The sequence below is a fragment of the Danio aesculapii genome, chromosome 16 (assembly GCF_903798145.1).
Source record: "Danio aesculapii chromosome 16, fDanAes4.1, whole genome shotgun sequence".
NCBI lineage: Eukaryota > Metazoa > Chordata > Actinopteri > Cypriniformes > Danionidae > Danio > Danio aesculapii.
This window is the reverse complement of record NC_079450.1, coordinates 35944901-35970453: the sequence shown is the minus strand read 5'-3', so window position 1 is coordinate 35970453 and position 25553 is coordinate 35944901. Positions and strand designations below refer to the sequence as shown.

General features: G+C 32.4%; 2 protein-coding genes across 3 annotated transcripts in view; both read left to right on the top strand.

The window, feature by feature from the left end:
- Nucleotides 1–7588, top strand: LOC130243730 (hemicentin-2-like). Of its 2 annotated transcripts, XM_056476016.1 has the most exons (11): nt 1–164; nt 1289–1338; nt 1473–1631; nt 1707–1838; nt 1911–2138; nt 2241–2488; nt 2639–2747; nt 3461–3639; nt 3711–3778; nt 4020–4044; nt 6397–6483. In XM_056476016.1, the coding sequence occupies exons 2-11, from the start codon at nt 1317–1319 to the stop codon at nt 6400–6402; spliced, it is 1176 nt and encodes a 391-aa protein (XP_056331991.1). In that variant the 5' UTR covers nt 1–164; nt 1289–1316; the 3' UTR covers nt 6403–6483. The 2 variants fall into 2 exon arrangements, with proteins under 2 accessions (XP_056331991.1, XP_056331990.1); XM_056476015.1 differs by lacking the exon at nt 4020–4044 and having other exon boundaries at nt 20–164; nt 6397–7588.
- Nucleotides 7589–8744: 1156 nt separating this feature from the next.
- Nucleotides 8745–25553, top strand: part of cd4-1 (CD4-1 molecule) — a 32605-nt gene continuing 15796 nt past the window's right edge. The window contains exons 1-3 of the mRNA XM_056475314.1: nt 8745–8802; nt 19953–20057; nt 24018–24115. Of these exons, the coding sequence (XP_056331289.1) occupies nt 24064–24115 (52 nt within the window). The 5' untranslated portion in view covers nt 8745–8802; nt 19953–20057; nt 24018–24063. The remainder of the gene's footprint in view (nt 8803–19952; nt 20058–24017; nt 24116–25553) is intronic.

Sequence of the window (25553 nt, the reverse complement as noted above, 5' to 3'; positions counted from 1 at the left end):
CGAACATTTTTTTTGTTTCCGCTCTCTTGCCTCATTTCAGGTTCTCGTGCAGGTTCAGGTTTTTTGCTCGTCTGGTTTCTCAGTGTCTCACACACTTGTCAGTTGGATTAAATGCGCAGAACCTCTCTGAATCTTGTAAACAAAATATAAAACTGCATCCAAACGTGAGTATTAAGAGAGCTTTCAGCTGCGAAAAACTATATAATATAATATAATATAATATAATATAATATAATATAATATAAGCCTACTTATACAAAGCCTACTATAAATCGCACGAAATAGTTGTTAAGAAAGTAAAAAAAAAGTTTGATAAATGTTTGGTTTAGCAGGATATACTTCATAAATATCTAAATCGCGACACCGAAACCGTTTAAGAAAATATACTTCTTCTCATGCTCAAGTTGCAAGTAAAATGCTTGATTATAATCTTTTGTCGCATCGAGTTACATAAATTACGTATACATATATTTATTATTAGATTTATAAATGTATCTTCATCGATTTATGTATATTGGCAAATAAGAAAATATAATACATGATTACAATAAATAATTTTAGAATGTTAAAAACTGGAAAGATTGTATAATGATGTAGATTGTCATCTGTATAATTTGAAATAGAAATTATCTGCAGATAGTTTAAAAGATATTAAAGATATTCTTATCTTTAATATCTTTTAAACTTTCTGCAGATAATTGTTTATATATATATATATATATATATATATATATATATATATATATATATATATATATATATATATATATATATAAGCTTTGATTAAAAAGAAGAGAAAATACCATTAAAAATCATACAATTGCCACAATTGCCTGATTCCCCTAGCAATTCCCCATTATTTAATTTTTTAAATCTTGTTAATTTATCCATGCAAACAATTTGGAGCTATCTTTTTTTGTTTAGCTTGAAGCTTGTTTAGCTTGTTTAGCCTTTGTTCTCAGATGAAATTTAAAGTTAATTTTAAATGAGATTTTTTTTTAGGCCAAACATTTGCAAACAAGAGAATGATTGTGGCTCATTGTAAGTTGTTTCTTCCTGTTTGCTCTTATTTTCTCAGTTGTGACAAAGCATGCACTTCTTTATTAATATGGATAATTCTTGACATTGATTCATTCATTTTGTTTTCGGCTTAGTCCCTTTATTAATCTGGGTTCGCCACAGGGAAATGAACCGCCAACTTATCCAGCACGTGTTTTACGCAGCGGATGCTCTAATTCTTGACATTTTGATACAAATTTTTAATGTTTGTTTTTATTTAAATTTTCAGGGAAAGGATTAGAAAACCTGCCTGCAACATGCTCTTTTTTCTCCTTCTTGGTAAGAATTAGACTGTTAGGAATAAAAACAATATTACAGTGCAGTTTTTCCATTTCCATATTTCCATTTCTGCACTGTATTCTTTCTCTAACATTCTTTAAGCTTTTTTTTTTTTACTCTTCATCCTCCATCAGCACTGAGTGTTTCATCTGGGGTGTGTGATGAGCTGTATAAAGAAGCCGGTAAAGAGGTTTCTTTGCAGTGTGGAGCACCTCAAAACAGTGATATAGAGTGGAAGTTAAACAACAATCTCTTAATCCGCATTATAGGCAAAACTGGATTAAGACACAAGGGTATAACTTTCCTCTCCTTTTGCCACAAAAACAGAATAAGTTTGTAGTCCCACTATAATGAATTATTATTTAAAGGTTCTGGACACACTGCGGACAAAGTAAATTTATATGGAGACACTCTGAAGGTTCCCAGACTGGAGCCAAGAGACTCTGGAGTTTATTCCTGCACACAGTCAGGGAAACAATACATGCTGCATGTTGTGTCAGGTGAGAAAGAGCTGTCAGTTTTATATAATCATACTGTATTTTTATCGTGCTTATTCTGTTTTTCTCTGTCAGTGTTTGTTAAACCAGGCCCAGTGCTGATTCAGTCTAGTGATGTGGAGCTGCACTGCAACATTGAAGGAAATCCAAACACTGAAGTAGAGTGGCTGAGACCCCCTAATGATCAAAGATATGATGCAAAAAATCAAAAGATTAACCTGAAATCTGTGACCTCAAGTGATGAAGGCAAGTGGACTTGTAAGGTCAAAGACCTTAAACTCAGTGTTACGCTGACTGTTGTTGGTAGGTGTTCTTCACCAGTTGTTATTTAACATAAAATATCTTTTATTATAATAATAATAATTCAGATTTCATGCTGTCTTTGACATTTGTTTGGGTCTCCAGCAAACCACCAGATCAATAATGTTTCTGCTACTGAAGGGGACAACATAGAGCTGCCCTGTTTTCTTCCTCATCCTGTATCTCAGCTTGTTTTGGGGGGGAAATGGAAAGCTGACCACCTTCCCACAGTCTCTTTCCCAACCCTGAAGAACACAGCAGGCAAAGGCTTACGCTGGGATGGTGTAAATTCATCAGAAGTCAAATATAATATTGAAAGTCTCGGCAGCAACTTCAATGTCACTCTGATAAAGGTACATTTTGATTTGCATGAATAATTTATATTTTGATGTTACACTTCTAAAATGATGAAGCATTCTGGGTTCCTCAAAGAACCACAGATGCCAGTAAAGAAGCTTTATTTTACTGTATGTTGACAGTCATTTCTCCACATCTTCTCTCAGGTGCAGAGCAGCTTTGCAGGGAAGTTTGTGTGTGAAGTGGAGTTTGAGCATGGAGGAAAATTAACTGCTGTCACCAATTTGTTTTTTAAGAATTTGCAACAAGATACAGGTAAAAAATGCTGTCAGTTACTCTCTGATGTTAGTGACAAGGCAATTCTAGCATTAGGAAACATAAAAGTTATTTAAATGTTTTTTGAAAGACATCTATATACAATAAAAACAATAGCATTGTGAAATAGTATTACAATTTAACATAACTATTTCCTGTGTGGATATATTTTAAAGCCTGTGATGTTAAAGCTGAATTTTCAGCATTATTCCCCCAGTCTTCAGTGTCTGTATTCAAATTAAATAACATTTCTACAATATTGACATTATTGCATTATTGATTAAATAAATGCAGCCTTTGTAAACACCAAAAGATTTGAAAAGGAAAAAAGTGTATAAATGAATGTTTAAACATATATTTAGACTTACTTGTAAAGCGCTTTGAGTGTCTAGAAAAGCACTATATAAATGTAATTATTATAATTATTATTTGTGTTTTCTCGGTCTATGTTTAGTATATATTAGCTATTATATATTGGACACTCAATATTTATTTATTTGATATTTACAATGTTTGATTTATACATTTTCTTGTTGCATTTTAAATGATTGGGTATATTTTATTGCTGTATTTAATGGTTTATTGTTAAAGCAGGCAAAATAGAACTATTTAACAGTTAATGACTTGGCTATAGCTTCATCCCAATGAGAACAAAAATATTTTATGTAAGCAAAATACCATATAAACAGTCTGTTTTAATGAATCCTGAACAGATGGGAATGATGGTAAAAAAAGGAGGAACCAGAACTCTGGACTTGCCGGAGGATTTTTCACAACGAGTATGTTGGGAGTTGAACTTTGGATCTGGATTGCTGTAGGAGCCTCTTCAGTATCTCTGTTGGTAGTGATCATTGGTATTGTCTGTACCCGGCAAAAAAACAAACAAAAAAAGGTGAGAGAAAAAACAAAATAACATGCGACAGGAAAGGAAGTGGCTCATTTAGTTTCTTTTTCTTTACGTAGAAGAGAGTGAGAAAGCTGAGATCCATGCGACAGCCTCTCACAGCTAAAGACTACTGCCAGTGCAACAGGTACTGCACATCCTCTTCCTTTACTCTGTGTAAATACGGTAAAGGCTAGTCTTACTCACTGGCAAGCTTACCGTAATGCTTTATTATGCCTTACAGATAGAGATAGTTCACCTGCAAATTAATAAAAACAAACACATGTAAGATAATATTTGAAAAATGTGTCATTTATAAAAAGTAGCTTTTAATTTTAGTCTTTGGGGAACTCAACAATCTTAAAAATCTCTCCTTTTGTCTTCCATAGAAGAAAGAAATGCAAAATAATGAGGGTGAGTAAATCATGGCATAATGATAGATTTTATGAATTTGTAAAAAAGAAATGGATACACTATCCTTTTAATTTTTTGAATGTTGTAACACTTTAATGTTTTGTTTATTTGACCTTGTTTGGCTTTTTATTAGGATTGGTTTATTTGGGGTCTTTAAATATTTTAGCGGCATCGAGGTGGCGCAGTAGGTAGTGCTGTCGCCTCATAGCAAGAAGGTTGCTGGTTTGAGCCTCGGCTGGGTCAGTTGGCACTTCTGTGTGGAGTTTGCATGTTCTCCCAGCATTTGCGTGGGTTTCCTCTGGGTACAGGTGAATTTGGTAGGCTAAAATTGTCCGTAGTGTATGAGTTGGAATAAGAGTGTATGGATGTTTCCCAGAGATGGGTTGCAGCTGGAAGGGCATCCGCTGCGTAAAACATGTGCTGGATAAGTTGGCGGTTCATTCCGCTGTGGCGACCTCAGATTAATAAAGGGACTAAGCCGAAAAGAAAAAGTATGAAGGAATGAAATATTTTAGCTCATTTTCCTATTTTTATGTTTAGATTACCTTTATTTTTTTATAATGTTTTTATTGTTATTATATCTAAATTAACTTGTAGACTTGATTGTTTAAAATGTTTATGTAGTTTGATATATAACCCTCTGTTTACTTTTATAAATGCTGAATTTTAAAATTAGCCGTTTACTTGTTATCCATTTCAGACAGAATTGTAATATTGGTGTGTCTCTGGCATTTACACCACACTATTTTCTGATAATGGACAAACGAATGTAAACGAATCAGCTGTAAAACAAAATCTTTTTTTTATTTTATGAATTTGTTTTAAATAATTATTGTAATATTTAAAAAAACATTTTGAGGGATGTAAACAACAACAATCGTCCTAACATATTTCCTGTCATACATATTTAATTTCTGTAGCTTTTGAGAATCCAAAAAGATCTACATATTGATAAATAATGTCATGATTGCTCTTATAATGCTAAGTTATGATTAAATTGACTCTTATTACAGTTATGAAGTAGTTTTGACAACAAGCAGGAAATGTTCATAGACCAATGACATTTCTACATTGAAATGGTTTATATTCATTTATTTATTCGTTTTCTTTTCAGCTTAGTCCCTTTATTAACAACTTAAACAGCGTATGCTTTACGCAGCGGATGCCCTTCCAGCCGCAACTGGGAAACACCCACACACTCTTGCATTAATACACATACACTACGGCCAATTTAGCTTATTCTTCTGTACTACATGTCTTTGGAGGGTGGGGAAAAGTGGAGCACCTGGAGAAAACCCACGTGAACATGGGGAGAACATGCAAACTCCACACAGAAACGCCAACTGACCCAGCCAAGGCTCAAACCACCAACCTTCTTGCTGTGAGGTGATCGTGCTACCCACTCCGCCACCGTGACGCCCTGTATATATTAATATATGTATATATATATATATATATATATATATATATATATATATATATATATATATATATATATATATATATATATATATATAAATAATCATTATTGTAAAAATATACAGTTGAAGGCCTCAATTTCTGTTTAACTGAGAGATTTTTTCAACACATTTTTAAAAATAATAGTTTTAATAACTCATTTCTAATAACTGATTTATTTAATCTTTGCCATGATGACAGTAAATGATATTTGACTAGATATTTTTCAAGACACTTCTATACAGCTTAAAGTGACATTTAAAGGCTTAACTAGGTTAATTAGATTAACTAGGCAGGTTAGGGTAATTAGGCAAGTTATTGTATAATGATGGTTTGTTCTGTAGACTATCGAAAAAAATGTAGCTTAAAGGGGCTAATAATATTGACCTTAAAATGCTTTTTAAAAAATTTAAACTGCTTTTATTTTAGCCAAAATAAAACAAATAAGACTTTCTCCAGAAGAAAAAATATTATCAGACATACTGTGAACATTTCCCTGCTCTGTTAAACATCATTTGGGAAATATTTAAAAAAGAAAAAATATGTAAAGGGGTCTAATAATTCTGACTTTAACTGTATATATTTACAGTCCTCCTCAAGTTATTAGCTGATATATCATATGATCATAGAATAATAATGACCCTAAAATGTAGATTCTGTCATCATTTACTCACTTTTAACTTGTTCTAAATTTGTTTGAGATTCATTACTCTTAAACACAAAAGAAGATATTTTGAAAATGTTTTGAAACCGGTAGCCATTGACACAGATCATATTTTTCTTTTACTATGGAATGCAATGGCTACCTGTTTCCAACATTCTTCAAAATATCTTCTTTTGTGTAACTGCTACAGTGTTGTCATACAGTCTCTTTGTTGTTGTTGTCGTTTTTAGGTCTGACAGAGAGGTGGTCTTGTGTCAGCGAGAGAGACCCCTCCCAGCGCCCAGACAACAGCGGAACCCACGAACGGCTGGACTGAACCATGCATATGAGCATGTTTGAAAACACCAAGCCATGCCAGGCCTCTGCTTTTAATCCTTATATTGCGTTGCATTTCTGTTCATGATTTATGCTGGGGGTCAAATTGAATTGGATTCAAAACAATTGACCAAAAATCACACTTTTGGACAAAAATCTGGTTAAATCACGCAGTGTCATTCACCAAGCATGCATAATCACAATTATTTTTCATGATCAAAATATGATTTAGCAAAAGATTTGAGTTTTCTGAAGTTTTTCTGAAAAACAATGGATATATATGAGTATGCACTGCTGGCTAATAAGAGGTCAGAAAGAGGTGTAGATTTAAAAAAAGAAGCTTTTAAACTATTTTTTAATCTACTTGTATTGGATTTGAGATTGGCGCACTGTTTGAGGATCTGGCAAGATTGTGTCTGCAGAGAGCGGTGTATGTTTGAGGAAGCGAGGAAAGTCTGTAAATGAAATTTTGAGCGGAAAGCCCTTATATGAAGATGATTTGGGTGTGTTTTATGCAAATGACTAACCTTGTCAACGTGGCAAAACTCCATCACCATTAGAACCATAAAAACGAATTTGCTTATACACGTGTGTTGTGCATTAGGTAGATTGTTTTTGGGAAAAGTTCTGATGTTCTCCAGAAACAAAATAATCCAGACAATTAGTAATGAATGAGACACAGTAAATCTGGAACAACAATATTCCTCACATTACAACATTAAAAAGACATAGGATTATGTAAAACTGTATTCACCATAGTGTACTCTTTTTCCGAAAATATGAAATAAAAATGATTGTAATGATTTTTTTTTGTATTATTATGTGCTCTAGCAGTAGAGCATTGTTCTCTAGCAACATCAAAGTCATGGGTTTGATATTTGACAAAATGACCATACTTGAACCGACATAAATTATAAGAAGTCTTCAAAAAACTATTTAGGACAGAAAGAAGCACAATTTAAAGAAATAATTGTCAGTTTGCAGGTTCCTTCATGGTTCTGAATGAGAAATTGTCACAAGATTTAAAAAACAAACACAACAGAAAATTGTATTAACCAGTATTTCTTAAAATGCTATAATTATGAGATACATTACCAGTCAAAAGTTTGAGGTCAGTTTTTTTATTAAATTTTATTATTATTTATAAAAAAAATTTATTCTGTACATCAAGGCGGCATTTATTAAATGTAATTTAAAAATATATAAAATTATAAAAAATTTCAATAATTGCTTTCTTATTGTATGTTGTTTCAAATGCAATTGTCACTCCAGTCATTATTGCTTTTATTGCTATTAATCATAATATAATTAATGATAATAATAATTCATATTAGATTGATTTCTGAAGGATTATGCCACTCTGAAGACTGGAGTAATAAAAACTCATCTTTAAAATCATTGGAATAAGTGATTAAATTAAATTATAAACTACTTTTGAGCAGTTATTTTAGAGCGTAATGATATTTCACAATTGTACAATTTGTACAGTGTTTTTGATCAAATAAATGCAGCCTTGGTGAGCAGGAGAAGCTTATTTTAAAACATTTAAAAATCTTACTGACCCCAAACTTTTGACCGGTAGTCTGAGGCTTATTTGTTCTTGCTTGATGTTATGAAAAACACATGCACTTTGATATGCTGTACAGCTTGTAATGAACGTGATGGTTACTCTACCTTACAAACAAATCTTGTATATTTTACCAAATATGATTTATCATTTAAATACTTTCATCACTGTACTTTATGAATATCAAGAATGTTGATATATATTTTTAATCTGAATAAATAAATCAATAAAAAGTAAACACGTGTCAGCATGTGTGTGTTTCTCCACATTTGCACTTAATAAGCAGATATATAAACTGGTGCAGCTGGAGCTCTTTTAGTTCACAGGTGTCCATGATGTACAGATGTTCACAGACGACAAAACAAACCAAACAAATGTTTCTTTGTGCCTTTTACTAGAGCAGATTTATGAAGAAAATACAGATGATGCTAAATGGCACAGAATAATTATGTTATTAAAAACAAAGGCATTTATTTAAATGCAAAGCTCGCTGATGTAAACGGAGACCTGTAATTACTGATTATAAATTAATGATGTTAATATTAATCAACTGTCAAAGTTAAAACGATGTAAGAGACACATGAAGAGAGCTGCGCAGTTTCCTGTGCTCTCTCTCTCTCTCTCTCTCTCTCTCTCTCTCTCTCTCTCTCTCTCTCTCTCTCTCTCTCTCTCTATGTTTGACGAAGTGTGTCTGAGAGAAAATGTCAGTGTAGCTGAGAGACCCTAAACAGAAAACACACACCTCTACATAACTGTAAGTATTGTTCTCTCTCTGTCATGATGACAAACATTAGCTACCGCTTAACTAACTGCTACTTTTTTCGTTACCGGCTAGTCCGCATGCCTGTTTTTCTCATATGGGTAGAGGTGTTCTTCAGATAATTTCTCACTTAAACTAAACGACAGTTCTGATGTTCAGTTTTTATTGTTCGTTTTTTGTGTTTCCAAGCAGCTTGTTTTGATCCATAAAGTCGTATTGCCATGTAAAGGCCTATACCATTTTATTACTGTAAGCATGAAGGCAAATGTTTTGGTCAAAAGTTTCAGATGCCGATGTACTAAATTGTGTTGTCTGTGATCAGAGTACTGAATGAACAGAGGTTTAATATCTGATGATAACAAGAATAAATATTCGAAAATACATTTTTAAAGTGCACTAGTGCAGAATTTATTTTCATATAAACATTTAGTTTATCTTACTGCACGACATTATCCTGAATGATTGTGTTTCTCAGTATGCATTTGAACAATTCATTTTTATTTGTATTGTTGTTGACGAGAACAATTTTACAATTTTAAATCAACATTCACCTCACTGTACAGACTTATATAAGTAGCATATATAAGTTGTCCAACCTTTAAGTCTTTTCACTTGGTTATTTGGTCTGTTTTGTAGGCCAAGGCCTCGGTACGCACTGGACATTAAAGTTGTTTGCAGACAAACACTTGCAAACTAGTTGAAGATTAAGTCAAAGACTTTAAGTGGTATTCAATTCTTGTGTAGTTTTGGGTTTTAGGTCCAACGTTTTAAAAGTGTCAACCTTTTCGTGATACGTTAAATGTTCAAACGATTACACTGAGCAGTCAAATTGAATGCTTTTTAAAAAGACTTTACATATATACGACATGTAAATCAATTTGAGATATCAGTTAAAAGTAAATAACTCTAAACATATTCACAACTTTTGATTATAAAGTCACACTAGTATAGAGGCCAAAATGAGATGTCCTATTTTTGCGTCTACATTAAATTCTATACACAGAAAACTATTACTATTGAAAGTAAACATACTAAATTTTATTAGATTTTAAATTATATTTAACATTTTTAAAACCATGCTGACAAATGGATTAAATATCGTGGTTTGAAGGATAATGGGAAAGTATAAAGATTAAAATCACAATTAATCAGTGTTTTGAACCTTTAAGAGTCTTTTAATTAGTCTCACATTTTTCTTGTCTGTGTATCTATTGTTATACTGAAAGACATTTTAATTGACATCTTATTCACTTTAAAAGAAATTTGACAATACAGTACAACGTACAAAAATAGATGTTAAAATTCAAATATTTTTAATGTCTTCATATTTCAAAATCTCTATTCGTCTTTCACCCAAATATTGCCTAAGGGATAAATTGGTAAAAAAAAAAGTAAGGGTCCGTACACTTTTAAGATGCCGATCTTTCTGTTATTAATTTACTGTCTGTGCAGGAAACAATGACTGTGAAGCGCTTTAGAATTTATTTTAATATAGACACCATCCTCATCCTCCTCCCAGCTTTACTAAAGAAAATCTATCCATATTAATTGCATATCAGTAGTAATTAATTTCATATTAATTCTTTATTAAAATGTATTATATACAGTTTTCTAAAAAAATACATATAAAAAAAAGCCTTTTCTAGATGCAAGTGATGCAAAATATCCACATTTGACATATCTACTAAAGAGGCTTCTGCAAACCAAATGCTGATTTCTGTAGCTCAAAAATGGTGTTAGCGAGAGCAATGTTTTGGGTTTGATTCTCAGCCGATGAACAAACTTGAATAAATGTGATTAAATGCAAGTTGCTTTGGACGAGTGTCTGCCAAATGTAACATTTAAAGCTGATCTTAAGATGTTTTTGGGGTATGTTTTTGAAGCAGTTCCTCTTAGTTTCACACAGGTGTCCAACCAGAGTAACCACAAGTAAAGCTCATCTCATCACTCAACACCATCTATCTATCTATCTATCTATCTATCTATCTATCTATCTATCTATCTATCTATCTATCTATCTATCTATCTATCTATCTATCTATCTATCTATCTATCTATCTATCTATCTATCTATCTATCTATCTATCTATCTATCTATCTATCTATCTATCTATCTATCTATCTATCTAAAAATAGCTTTAAGCCTGAAAATGTCAGTAAACACCATAATCACCTTTCTGGCTTAGAAAACGAAACATGGAAGAGATGATGGGTCTGCTACTTTTTAATGTCAACTATTAAAATTACTGTTGTAACAGAGTGCATCCTTTTAGGTTTTTTATTTTTATTTTTATTGATCTTCATGTCAGGCTACTTATATTTTGAAAATATGATTCCAAGATGATGGACTTCATCAGAAATACACTAGACTTATGCAACGGTAAACTTCTCCTGCATTAGAAAAATGCATCAGAAAGATCTAAAGATTTGGTCTTTTTTGTCCTGACACAAACCACAGTCTGAGAATAATTACATTTATATGCAAATAATCCGAAACATCATGCGAAAATCTGACCCATCAACATTTTGACCTCAGATTCAGCCTGCGATGCCCGGTGAAAAATCTTGACAATATTATTAATGTGTATTTTATTAATTAGCTATAGGTTGAACATATTTTAAAGTGAGGTTGTTACAGTTTAATTACACAAGTAATGCTAATTACTATGTGTATTTATCTATAACTTGTAAATAAGCATTTGACCTTAAAAATAAAGTGATGCAAAATAAAGTTGACTGAGCCGTATTGATGATCTTAGTGTAAAATGACAGCCGAGTTGTTCATTGTTTATCGCAGCGGCCTGCAGTTGGGGAACGGTTCTCGTTCAGTGATACAAGCACAACGATGAACACAAAATGCTTCTGGTCATAAACTGATGCAATTTATTATTTCTTTTTTAATTGCCATGTCAACAGTAATGCCACCTTTATGATGAAAACAGAATAAAAAAAAAATCATAAACCAAGCAATACAGAAATAAAAGACAGAAATAAAAGCAATAACTAATAAATAAATAATTTGTAGTTTCTTTTGTCCTTGCCATGAGGCCTGTACTATACAATACTTTACGTATTTGGCACGGTTAGGTTAATTAATTTAACTAAAGTTTATTAATTAGTCATTGAACAACAGTGGTTTGTTCTGTATCCAGAGGGGGCTAATAATACTGACCGTAGCAGTCTTTACATTTAATTTAAATTATTATTTTTATTCCAGCCAAACTAAAAGAAATGTCACTGTTTCAGATTAAATATATTATAGGAAACGCTGTGAGAAGTTCCTTGCGCTGTGAAATATCACTTAGGAAATCTTTGAAAAAGAATTAAAATTCCGCAGCAGGGTTAATAATTATGTTGTCGACTGTATATTGAGGTGACACATTTAGGATTAAAAACCTATTTGTTTTTACATTAAAGCAATACAATGAGTTAAAATGTGTCATTGTTATCGTAGTTCACGAAGGAAAGCATGATAGAGGATCTTCAACTTTAAATAAACAGTCATGTGTATGCCTAATATGACTTAAACATCTTGTAAAGACAACCTGATTTTAAATTTGCAAAGAATATTCTTCTTACTAACTTTCTTGTCTAAGATTTATTTCTTGTAACATATTTTCATGCTATTTATCTCATTTCACTTGCCATGTTAAAGGGATAATTCACCCCAGTAATAAACATTTCCTCACACTCAAGTGGTTCTAATCGTTTATAGATTTCTTTCTTCTGTTCAACACAAAACAATATTGTTTGAAGAAAGTTGGAAAAAAGCAACCGTTGACATCCATATAGTAGGGACTAAAATACTATGGTAGTCAATGGCTGTAGTTTTTTCAACATTCTTCAGTATCTGGTGGTTCATTCCGCTGTGGCAACCCCAGATTAATAAAGGGACTAAGTCTAAAAGAAAATGAATGAATGAATGAATTCTTCATTATCTTCATTTGTCTAGCAGGTCAAAGAAACACAAACAGGTTTTGAACAGGTGAAGGGAGAGAAAATGATGACAGAGTTGTCATTTTTGGTTGAATTATCACTTTAATAATGGATGATCTTTGGTCTTGGATCCAAAGCTGTAATTTGACACACTGAAATGTTTAAATAGAGCCTCCTTTGCAGCAATATCTGCTTTCCCATTAGCAGATAAACTAATGTAGAAGAACAAATATACTGAAGCTATTCTCGTGCAAAACATCGACTTCAGCGAAGATGCTTATAATAATGAGATGATCAATCTTTGCAAATTCAAGTGCCAGCAGGGAGTATTTTAAATGAGTGAGAATTAGGAAATGTTCTTTTTCTCTATTTTCCACAGCCATACATTAAAGCAGCTTAAGCTGCAAACTTATATATCTGCCTTTAAATTTGCGTGCAATGACACTAGTCTCTGATTATTTTTGCCGCTGATATGCAACTATCTGCTTTGGCTGATATTCATGAATGTGTATTGTTGTCTTTTTGTGTTGATTTTGATTCAACAGTGCAAAAAGGAGCCCGACCAGGAATGGCTAAATTAATGTTAGACTAATGTATTAATAATACAAATAAAATGTATCAAAATGATTATATGAACATAAATATTAAAAACTATATAGTATCAGTTGTTTGCGCACATTTTGTGTGTAGCAAAAGCTTGCAAGTGACACGGGAGAGATACACAGCTAAACTTTTATTTTAGTCAAATAAGACATGTATGTTTTATGCTTATGAAAAAGAAATTCGACTACAATAAATAATAAATGAATTTTAATTAACTAATTAATTTTTTAAAAGATTTATTTTTGGCATTTTTGCCTTCATTTGACAGGACAGTAAGCGAAGTAGGAGAGAGAAGGAGGGTAGGATCAGTAAATATCAGGATTTGAACTCAGGACCCCTGGAGAGCTTCCGCACTATATGTCAGCGCAATAACCACTGGGCTATTTCGCCGACTGATTATTAATTTATAATATAGTGGCACTACAGCATTCATTTAAGCAAGTCAGAAGAAGATGCTTGGACCCAAAAATAAAAGACTCAAGCACAAACATTGAGGAACTAGTCATTTCCTCCAGAATAGTGTAACTTGTTTCTTATATATTTATCTGAGTTAAAGGGATTGTTCACCCAAAAATAAAAATGAAATGTTTACTCCATTAAGTGCTTACAGTTTATATGATTCTTTTTTCTGTTGAACACATGAAGGTCGATGGTAACCTGTTTCCAACGTTTTTCTAATTATTATTTTATGTTCAACAGAAGAAAGAAACTCAAACATGTTTGGAACAACACTAAAAAATGGCCATGATTTCAACGGTAAAAAACTGTAAAAATGCTACAGTACAAATCCGTAACCTGGTTAACAGTATGTTTCCTTAATATATGCGGCGAATAACTGCAAATTGACTTTCCCAGAATTCCCTGTATGGCACATCACTTTTTATGCTTTTTGTTGACATTACTATAAAGCTTTTTAGTTGTTTCCCATCAGTTCTGTACATTAGAGATTTATATTACATCTAATGTTGATAAACAATGTTTATTTCATTACTTTAATTTTATGCGTGTTACCATACTGGTGTTTAGTAGCTGTGTAAATGACACTGAGCACCTTCTAGACACTGACACACTTTGCTGCCTGTAAGTAAAGTTGATTGTGATGAGCATTGGTTCACTATATAACTTTCTCATCACCACCTGCATATGGCTGTGTTAACGTGTCTAACTGTGTAACAAAAGATGTGTAGATGTTGGTAATTCAAAATACAGACATATTACCTCTATAAATTAATAAAATACAGTAGTTTACTGTAAAAATTAGAAATTGCTTTTACAGTTTATACCGTATTTTTATTGGTAAAGTACTGGCAACCACAGCTGCCGTTTTTTACCATAAATTTTACGGATTTATTTTTTACCGTGAAGTGATGAGAGAAAATGATGACAGAATTTTCAGTTTTGTGTGAACCATCACTAAGACCTTCATCTTATGTCAATCACTAAAGTAGTTTTTAGAATCATTTTATGTTATAAATGTAGTGAACGTCATGATTGGTTGGCCATAATTCATATTGGTTTATTTTAAATCACCTCAAACATGAACTCCTGACCTTTCTAGAATTCAATATAGTAAAAAATGCTCCCCCTCTGACTGTAAACGCCCAAAACGATTTAAAAATATGTGGAATTAAACAAAAAAATATATAAATTTATTTATTAGTTAAGCAAAAACTTTTTTTGGTTGTTAATTATGGCTGCGGCCTTTATTTTGATGATTGTAGTACTTGACGATGATTGTGAAACGGTGATTCCAACAGCACACTGTATCTGTGTTTAATTTTAGTGTTCGAGTTCTGCTGTTATGAACTAACTATGTTAGTGATTTTCATAATGAGAGCAGGATTCCCTCTTTCACAGAGTGTGTCATACAGACATTTTTCTCTGTTTCTCATCCTCTCACTTCAGTTTTGTCCCACACACACACACCACACAGTTTGTCAGAGTGTTTTCCGATCCTGTTTCATTCTGGAACAGAAAATGTAAAGAAAACAACAAATGTGTCTTTCACGGTTGGCTACTGTCTACTGTTGTGGAAAAAGCTCAGAAGACACGTAGAGTCATTCACCTTGAAAACCATAAACATCATGACCTGTGAAATGTTTGCCACAAAATTATGCTGAATGTTAGTATTTTTCTTTCAATGGAACAAGCGTTGCTTAATAATGAAATGAGAGCAAATAGACATAAGAAATGACACAGCAGATCACGGATTCCTGAAAATGAGTATGAATTTGTTTTTTAAGCATTTCTGTGAAAATACATTAAAAGGAAGGACTAGAAATACACAACACGCAAGAAAAAAGACGTAAACAGTTACGTAATGGAACAGGATAATCATCTATATAGTGAGGTTTCAAATTTAACGGTCTAAAATATGATCTAATCTCCTGTACATTAATCTAAAAATACACATTTTCGTAAGCACCAGTCCAAATGTCAGCAATCTTTTGGTTCTCTCGAAAGCTCTTTCCACTGACATTTAGTCATGCTTGCTTTTCAAACCTACAGGACCTCGTTAAATGGAGGAGGTTTGTACCTGCAAACTTAAGAATGAAAGAAACAAATGCAATACGTCTTTCTATGTCATTTCCACTCACTTTGAAACTCTTAGCTTTACTCTAGAGCAGAAGCTGTAGCCTGTAATGGCGTCCATCTTAAGTCTTCAGCGTTCTGTGTGCACCTCAGTCTTCAAGATTTCCTACAGGCCACAGTTTGAGAATCACTGATACTTTCTGAGGATTCAGATCGGTTAGATGGATCTCCTTTCACTCATTCAGCCATGGCGAACCTCTTGAGCGCAATTCATGCTAATGTTAGCTGATGACCATGCAGATGACTGTGGGTAAAGTAAGAAAAGCACTAGTTATTTGCGGCAAAAGATCTTTAGTTACAAGATGTGTGGGAGATGAAGACAATATCAGTGTTGCGTTCTTCAGGCATGTACACACAGAAATGACTTGCTGAAGGGGAAACACGTAGCGAAAACCTGTATGGGACATATTGAAATAAATCGCCCACTTTTCTTGCTTGCTTTCTTTCACTCTTTCGGTAGTGATTATGTTGGTGTCTCGAGACCTTTTCAGGTTGTCTGAGTAATGAGGGATCCCTCTAAAATGGGTCTTTCCTTTCAGCTTTGAGAGAAAATAAGAGAGTCGATAGCTAGATAGATGCTATGAAGAACTGTATTAAGATAAATGTATTTTTTTTTGAAGAAGATGAACAGAGCTCGGCAGGAAGAGAGAGAATGACAGAGAGGTGAAACCTCAGACACAGATGTGAGGCAGGCAACATGTTTGCTTCAGCCTTCATGTGGTTCCCCTTAGCAAACCACTCCTGTCTTACAGCGCTAAAGCACTGAAAAAAAATCCTGCTGCCTAAATTTTTTTAGTTAAATCAAATGAACTTTTCGAGTCAAATGACTGAAATACTTATTTAAACTTTGTATAACTTAAACAATTTAAAAGAGCATAAAAACATTTGTTTTTTACAGTGAAGATTCTGTGGCCGCTCTCTATCTCTCACTTATTTTCCAACAGCAGGATGCTTTTTTCATTTGTTAACACTTTATACGTTTTATGTGTCTGATAAAGTTACAAAAAGAACTTTTTTGATTCTGATTCTCGCCTTATAAGAACCGTTTTGGGTTCCCTAAAATGCTTTTCAATAAATAGTTCTTAAAAGAGCATTTGTTCTTAGTGTGAAGAACATTTTAATAACCTAAAGAACATTCATTCCACTATAAAGAACCTTTTGTGGAATTGAAAGGTTGTATCTGTTGTATCGGTTGTAACTGTTCATCGTGGAGCTAGCAATGCCAGTAAAGACCCTTCATTTTTAAAAAGAGTTTAGATGGTTTTATGAAGAACATTTAACAACCATAGAATTATTCCTTTATGCAGAAATATATTTATAGTGGACAAATGTTCTTCAGGTTATTAGACTAACTTCTCACTGTGGAAAAAATAGGTAACACTTTATTTTAAGGTGTACTCCACACACCTGTTTCTTCTACTAACTATAGTAATTACAATTAATTATACCTAACTATATGCAAATAACCCTAAATCTAACCTGCTTTCCAAACACAACCAGTTGATATTAGTCAGTAGTAACATTAATAATGACACTTTAAAACATAGATTTTATTAAGAATAACCATATATAAGGTACTTAATAAAAGTATCTGAAAATGTATGAAAATATCTAATATCTGAAAATGTGAAAGTATCTATGACCTGTTTTTAATAGTGTAAAGCAAAACTTTAAGCAGAAAATCAATGTACTGGTGCATTACAGAAGACAAAAGGCAAACCGAACTGAAGAACTCATAAAGTTATCTACAAAGAAACAACTCTAAAAATCTGCCATAAATCACACACACGCACACATACACACACACACACACACACACACACACACACACACACACACACACACACGCAAACTAGTTCTAGTTCTTGTTAAGAATAGCTTTTGGCGAAAGACTGACTGGAGAGTCTCATTTTTAAGATTGCGGCTGTTTATGAAGATGTGAATTGCCTCTTGGCCTTCTAAGTTCTCTGTAACGCAAATCTGCCATAATGATCGGAAGCAAAGTATATGAATGTGCACTTATGTGCTGTTTGATTAGGTGGGTTTAAAATGTAAGTTAAAAATTAAGAAGCTGCAAAGAGAAGTATTGCGTTGAAAAGTGCTGACGACTCAAAACTGTCATGGGTATTTTTTATTACTTACGTTTATAGAATATAGTTCTCTTTTGCTAAACATTTCTTGGTGACTAATGTGTTTCATTTCAGCATTATAGTTTGTTCTTCTAAAAACCACATTTATTTTAGCAGAAGTGATATTACATAGGTTTCAACTTTAAAAATCAAAAAGCTTGTAATTTTCACAAATACAGCATATTGAATTACATCAAAAGTTTTGAAGGAGACAGTTTTCTTGCAAAATGTTTCACAAAAAAACTGTTTAATATACAACGTGTATGAGGTTTGTTCAGTTATAGGGAGATGAGTTGTATTAATTCATTTTAATGGTACAAGAAACAGTTTTCAGTTTACCAATTTAATTTTTCTTTTTGGATAATATGTCTGAATGCATTTACAGTTTCATATTTGCCTTAATTGCATTTGACAGTAGTGTACATTAAATGATTGAATCAAAGAATTCACATTTAACAAGTTGCGAGAGTCATATATAAACACTTTCGTATATTTTTTAATAATGTACTCAGTTTTATTTTTTGTAATAAATCAAGATAATAATTATTGTAATTTACAGTATTAAGCATGTACATTTATTGATATTCTTTTTGCAATCAGATTAATATATTTAAATGCAGAATGTGGTGTTATATACTGTTTAAGCACAATGAGAAAACCTGTACAAATTGCGATCATTCAAGATTTTACACAATTTACGTTCTTAGATCATATCAGTTGCTATATGCTGTACCATTCCACTCATATATGCTCATGCCATATAAAGGCACTCAGGCACAAATGCAAATGTATAATGTTAATATTAAATTAAGAAATGATTGATAGCAATACATATAAATTGACGCGCTATAAAGGAAAGAGGTGAAAACTGACTGAACGATGACATGAAGAATTTAAATGAAAGGCACAGAATTCATCCTGATGTGCTGAAAGAGTCGGGTCCTATAAGAATGTTCATTCTCAACTAAAAGGGGTTTTTCATTGAAGTCGATTAGAAAAAATAAGATGAATAGCTCTATTATTACATGGTTACTAATAGGATACTGCATTTTATATAAATGGACAAAATTAATTTATTATTATGGTAAATGAACAAATCTGTAAAATATAAAAAGGCAAACTAAATGTAAAGCTAAACTAGCTGTTAAAGATATCGTAGAATGAAAGTGGCTTCAGAGAACATTTTGTGCCCTAAACGATAATCAAATATCTATTCGTTCATTTTCTTTTCGGCTTAGTCCCTTTATTAATCAGGGGTCGCCACAGTGGAATGAACCACCTCAAATATGTATATAAATTATATATATATATATATATATATATATATATATATATATATATATATATATATATATATATATATATATATATATATATAAAATTTAAATATTTATATATAAAAATTTATATATTTGAGGCGGTTCATTCCGCTGTGGCGACCCCTAATTAATAAAGGGATATATATATATATATATATATATATATATATATATATATATATATATATATATATATATATATATATATATATATATATACAAATTGGAAATTATCTGTAAAAAAAATTGGAAAAAACAAAACAATCAAACAAACAAAAACGTAGAACCTGCATTTTGGGTCCAGCACCGCATTCTCAGAATTTTTCTGGTTATCATCGGAAAGATTTGGCAAAAAAAGGGCAACAATTTTATGTAATTTAATTACTGCCTATTAAGGGGAAAAACATCATGGTTACAAAAGTTATTGTCATAATTATTAACAAGCGACAAGTCATTCTTTCTGTGTAAAAAAAAAACGTTTAACCAAAATCTTCCAGAAATATACATATTGTGTCGAATTCAGCAGTTTCATTTTAATAACCGGACGTGCTCTTTTACCTCTCAGGCCAATCAGACGGAGGGGAGGCGTCAGCGAAGGTTAAATAGAAATATTTTGGCCTGTAAGTGAACACATCCGCTGACACGACTCTGAAGACAAGCGATCCGTAACGTGAGTATATTTACACAGATTTACTTCTCATGAAACGATTGTATTGGTGTTGTTTTTGTGAACCATTTTAAGTTACATTATCTTATGTAAAACTATAAAATCTGAATTTTTCTGTTTGGTTCATCTGAAAGATTGTGTTGGTTCAGATTAAAGTTTCAAACTCTTCAGTACACAATGTGTAACATTAAGTGCGCAATGTAAAATTAATGTGTATTCTACTGTTACATGCAACCCTGAGGAAAAACTACTATGAAAAAACTGACGAATTGCTTTAAAAGTCTGTTTATATTTCCGGTTGCTTCACTAACTAAATTTTAATATAATTTAAATTTTATCTATTTATCTCTGTTATTATTTGGCAGTAACTTTTAAATTTCAGTATACTCCTTGTTGGTCTCACTGCTGTTCCCCTCCTCTCTTGTGTCTGTGTGTCTGTTTGCTGTTTAACCTCCATCCTGACCACAGCCCTGATCATCTGTCTTTCTGGGTTAGCTGTTCAGGTGCATCTCTCCGTCTTTATCTCTCCATCTCTTATGTGTGCTTCTTCATCTGCTTCTCTTTCCTCTCTTTCTGTTTCTCTGCCTTCATAGCCTTTTCCCTCATTTCTTACAGACTCTCCGAGAGACTTAAAACATTCGTCAGATTACTGATTTCTCCATTAATCAACTCAATCTTGGAAGATCAGAGCAGTTCATGTATTTTATGTCTCAACTAATCACATGTACTTTTATTCATTTAGCAGAAACTTTTTTATCCAAAGCGGTTTATACATTCCCGGGATGCAACCGGCGATCATTGGGTGATGCTGTTTTTTTTCTTGCATTTATCCAAGACCGAATTTCATCACTTTAAATTTGATGTAATAATTTATTAATAGAAACCACTAGGCCAATGTGAATATTTAGTATCCGTGTAGACTCATTTTCAAACTCCATATGGATTATTCTTCATTATTTGGGACAGTATTTTTGGGATTTTTAATACTTTTAATAATGATAAAATGATAAAAAAAAATATTAAAAGTTGTGAACGGAAAGTCAACTGTATTTCTGCAAGTTAGATTGCAGAAGGTTTATCACACTCTTGAAATGAAGATATTTTATTGGTTCTATTAAAAAAAAAACATTTAACATCTATAAAATATTTAAATGACACAAAGTTTGTTTAAAGTGGAAAAAGTGGAGATGTAATTTTTAAACCCCATCCACTCAATTGGCTTTATCACTGTCTGTCCACTCCACCAATAGCTTGTGTGTGGTGAGCACACTGGCGCCGTTGTCCTGTGGCTGCCGTCGCATCATCCAAGTGGATGCTATACACTGGTGGTGGTGTGGAGAGACCCCCCTGATTGTGAAGCATTTTGGGTGTATGGCCATACACAATAAATGCGCTGTACACACACATTACATTACATTAAATTATGAAAATAATGGTTCTTTTATAACTGAAAATTTTCTTTTGACAATCCACACGGACTCTTTTAAGGTTCTTCTTAAAAGCAGATTTCATATTTGCTTAAAGGGAAGCTGAAAGTATTACCTTCTTTATCAAGACTTTGCTAACAATAATTTTTATTTTTTTTTTAAATGTAAAACTTCATACTATGAATTTTGGAAAAAATCTCAATAGTCAATTTTTGTTGGTTGACCAACAAAAATACATAAATACATTTCCTTCGGCTTAGTGCCTGATTTCTTAGGGGTCACCACAGCGGAAAGAACCGTAAACTACTCTGGCATATGTTTTACACGGTGAATGCCCTTTCAAGTTGCAAATAAAATAAATAATTTCTAAAAAAAATAAAGAATTATTCTTATTTTTTATTTCAACAAAGTTGACTAAATAAATTTTAAACATGATCTTGAATGTGAATTCATGCACTTTTGCATTCATGCATGCATTCATAGTCATAATTTAGCACATTCGAGTATTTATCCAATACATTTAATTTTGTATATCAAGTATACAAAAGAATATAAATAAAGTATTTAAAAAGTATAATATAATATAATATAATATAATATAATATAATATAATATAATATAATATAATATAATATAATATAATATAATATAATAGGGCGTCATGGTGGAGCAGTGGGTAGCATGATCGCCTCACAGCAAGAAGGTCGCTGGTTCGAGCCTTGGCTGGGTGAGTTGGGATTTCTGTGCGGAGTTTGCATGTTCTCCCCGTGTTCGCATGGGTTTTCTCTGGGTTCTCCCATTTCCCCCACAAGTCCAAAGACGTGGTATAGGTGTATTGGGTAAGCTAAAATTTTCCGTAGTGTATGTGTGTGACTGTGTATGGGTGTTTCCCAGTAATGGGTTGCGGCTGGAAGGGCGTCTGCTGCGTAAAACATATGCTGGATAAGTTGGCGGTTCATTCTGCTGTGGCGACCCCAGATTAATAAAGGGACTAAGCCGAAAAGAAAATGAATAATATAATATAATATAATATAATATAATATAATATAATATAATATAATATAATATAATATAATATAATATAATATAATATAATATAATATAATATAATATAATATAATATAATATAATATAATAATCACAGCTTTAAAGAAAGTACATAGCCCTAATCCAATTTAATTGGTTTGGCCGAAATAATTTTTTAAATTATTTTTTTTAACACATGTTAATGTCAATATTATTAGCCCCTTAAGAAATTATTACTTTCGATTGGGTACAGAACAAACCACCGATAGCCAATAACCTACCCAATTAACAGAACTTGCGTCATAAACCATATAAAGCCTTTAAATTGCACTTTAAGCTGAATAATCCTGCAAAACTACACTGAAAAAATTGTTGCATGCAAAACTGTTGCAAACAATTTACTTGTGTTGAATTTAAACAAACAAATTAAATAGAGCAGTCTTCAACTTAATTTGTTTGTTTAAATTCAGCCCAAATAAATTGTTTACAATCACTTGACGTAAAAAAATTAGTAAATCCAAGGAATCATCTTTGAATAATTTTTTTCAGTGTACAGTGTATTATTTACTGTCGTCAAGGCAAATTATATAAGGTTCTATCTGCATTCTGAATGATTTTGAGATATTGAGCTTCTAAGTTTTTGCATTCCATATTGCAAACTGTATGTGTGTAATATTTGTTTTTTTAAATAAAAAGTCTTAAAATGTAAACAGCTTATAAAATTTCATAATGTAAATACGTTTCATTTAATAAGTCATTTAATAAGAATATGTCAATAACTCAATTTTGACAAAAATGTCAGATAGAACCTTATAATTCTAATGTGACAATTTGTTATTAAAACTAATATATATTTACAAAAATCTCCATCAAACTGCGCTTGGGAACCATTTTTAAAGGAATAAAAAAGGAGACCTAATAATGACTTTAGCAGTAAATAATTTAAAATATTGCACCAAATCAGTTAGATGTCTGCATTTTTTTCTAGTGTGAATTGTTAATCTCTTCAGAAGGAATCAGATTTGTGTGAATCTCATGCACACACAAAGAAAAAAAAAAGTTAAGATCAGATATAAGGATTTAACACACAACCGCACTCCCGTCTCTGCGCCACCACCAGCAGCGCATTTCTCTCTCTCTCTGAGCGTGGAGATCCGCCTTTCGTGGAACAGGGGAGGAAGAGAGGGGGTGTTCAGGAGGAAGAGGAGGAGGAGGAGAGCTGAAAACCAGAGGAATGCGAATCTACTGCCTGAACAATCTCAGCCCACCGCACACACACCTCTCGCCGCCTATTTCTCGCTGCCGTTCTTTCATGTTTCTTCACTCATGTGCATCTTCCTTCATGTCTGAAACCCAAAAGCCCACCACAAAAGCTTCTGTCTCCCCCTCGCCATCCTGCCCCAATGTTTCTCTCAGTCACCTGAGAAAATCTGAGCCCACCACAAGCCCCTTCCTTCCTCTGCCTGTGATGCTGTTTTGTAATATTGTTCTGAATGGAAATGTCTTACAGATTGATCATCCTCCATCCGCTCTGGCTCTGATCTGAGGACAGAACGATGCTCGGTTTGATTCTAATACCGCTGTTCATTACAGTACTTAAAGCACAAGGTAAGTTTGAAATATATTGATAGTTACGTACAATGGAGATCAATCCATTTAAGACAGCTTGTCCTTATCAGAAATATTTTACCAAAAATGGAAAATTTTAGGCTACATGTTAGTGAAATATATATATATATATATATATATATATATATATATATATATATATATATATATATATATAATATATATATTAGTTGAAGTCAGAATTATTAGCCCCCCAGAATTATTAGCCCCCCTGTTTATTTTTTCCCTAATTTCTGTTTAACGAAGAGAAGATTTTTTTTCGACACATTTCTAATCACAACAGTTTTAATAACTCATTTCTAATAACTGATTTATGTTATCTTTGTCATGATGACAGTAAATAATATTTGACTAGATATTTTTCAAGACACTTCTATACAGCTTAAAGTGACAATTAAAGCCTTAAATAGGTTAATTAGGTCAACTAGGCAGATTAGGGTAATTAGGCAAGTTATTGTATAACGATGGTTTGTTCTGTAGACTGTCTGGGGAAAAAATGGGGCTAATAATTTTGACCTTAAAATGGTTCCTAGAAAATTAAAAACTGATTTTAATCTTGCTGAAATTAAACAAATAAGACTTTCTCCAGAAGAAAAAATATTATCAGACATACTGTGAAAATTTCCTTGCTCTGTTAAACATCATTTCGGAAATATTTAAAAAAGAAAAAAAAAATCACAGAGGGGGGGCTAATAATTCTGACATATATATATATATATATATATATATATATATATATATATATATATATATATATATATATATATATATATATATAGTGAAACAAGCTCCTCACTGTCCTTATCAGTGGCCGAATTCATGCACACGTCCTACTGATGCACGTCCTCTGGAGCTACACTGAAAAAAAAAATCTGCTGAATTTAAAGAAATAAATGAAGCTAAACATTACTAAATTTACTTTGTTTGTTTAAATTCAGCCCATATAAATTGTTTGCAACCAGTTACCTTAAAAAACGTAGTACATCCAATGATCTATTTATTTCAATGTAGCTCCAGAAGTCGCTCATCAGTAGGTTGTGTGCAAGAATTCGGGCACTGGTAAGGACAGTGATGAGCTTGTTTCACTACACATTGGGACACCAAGCGTGACATGAGAACATCTTTTGTTGTACAATATCAAATCTGAAAATTGATGAAAACAACACAACTGATATTTTACACAAGTTTTTTTTGAAAGACCGGAAGAATTTTGCAGCACTTAAAATGGCTGACCAGTGCCCTGAACATGAGCAAGGGAGCTAATTGAGAGGCATCCACTGTTTCACAAAGTAATCAAGGGACTTCAATAGCAAAAAACAGTGATCAAGATCCAAACAGAGTTCAGTCTTTGAGCTCAGTTTGAGGATGACCGTGATGTTAATGTTTCCGATATGAGACCCAAATAAATTAAACATAC

Coding starts and splice junctions, on each gene's coding strand:
- LOC130243730 (XM_056476015.1), top strand. CDS start 1,317: ATGCTCTTTTTTCTCCTTCTTG. Junction 1,632..1,706: donor AACTGGATTAAGACACAAGG/GTATAACTTTCC, acceptor TATTATTTAAAG/GTTCTGGACACACTGCGGAC. Junction 3,779..6,396: donor GACTACTGCCAGTGCAACAG/GTACTGCACATC, acceptor TGTCGTTTTTAG/GTCTGACAGAGAGGTGGTCT.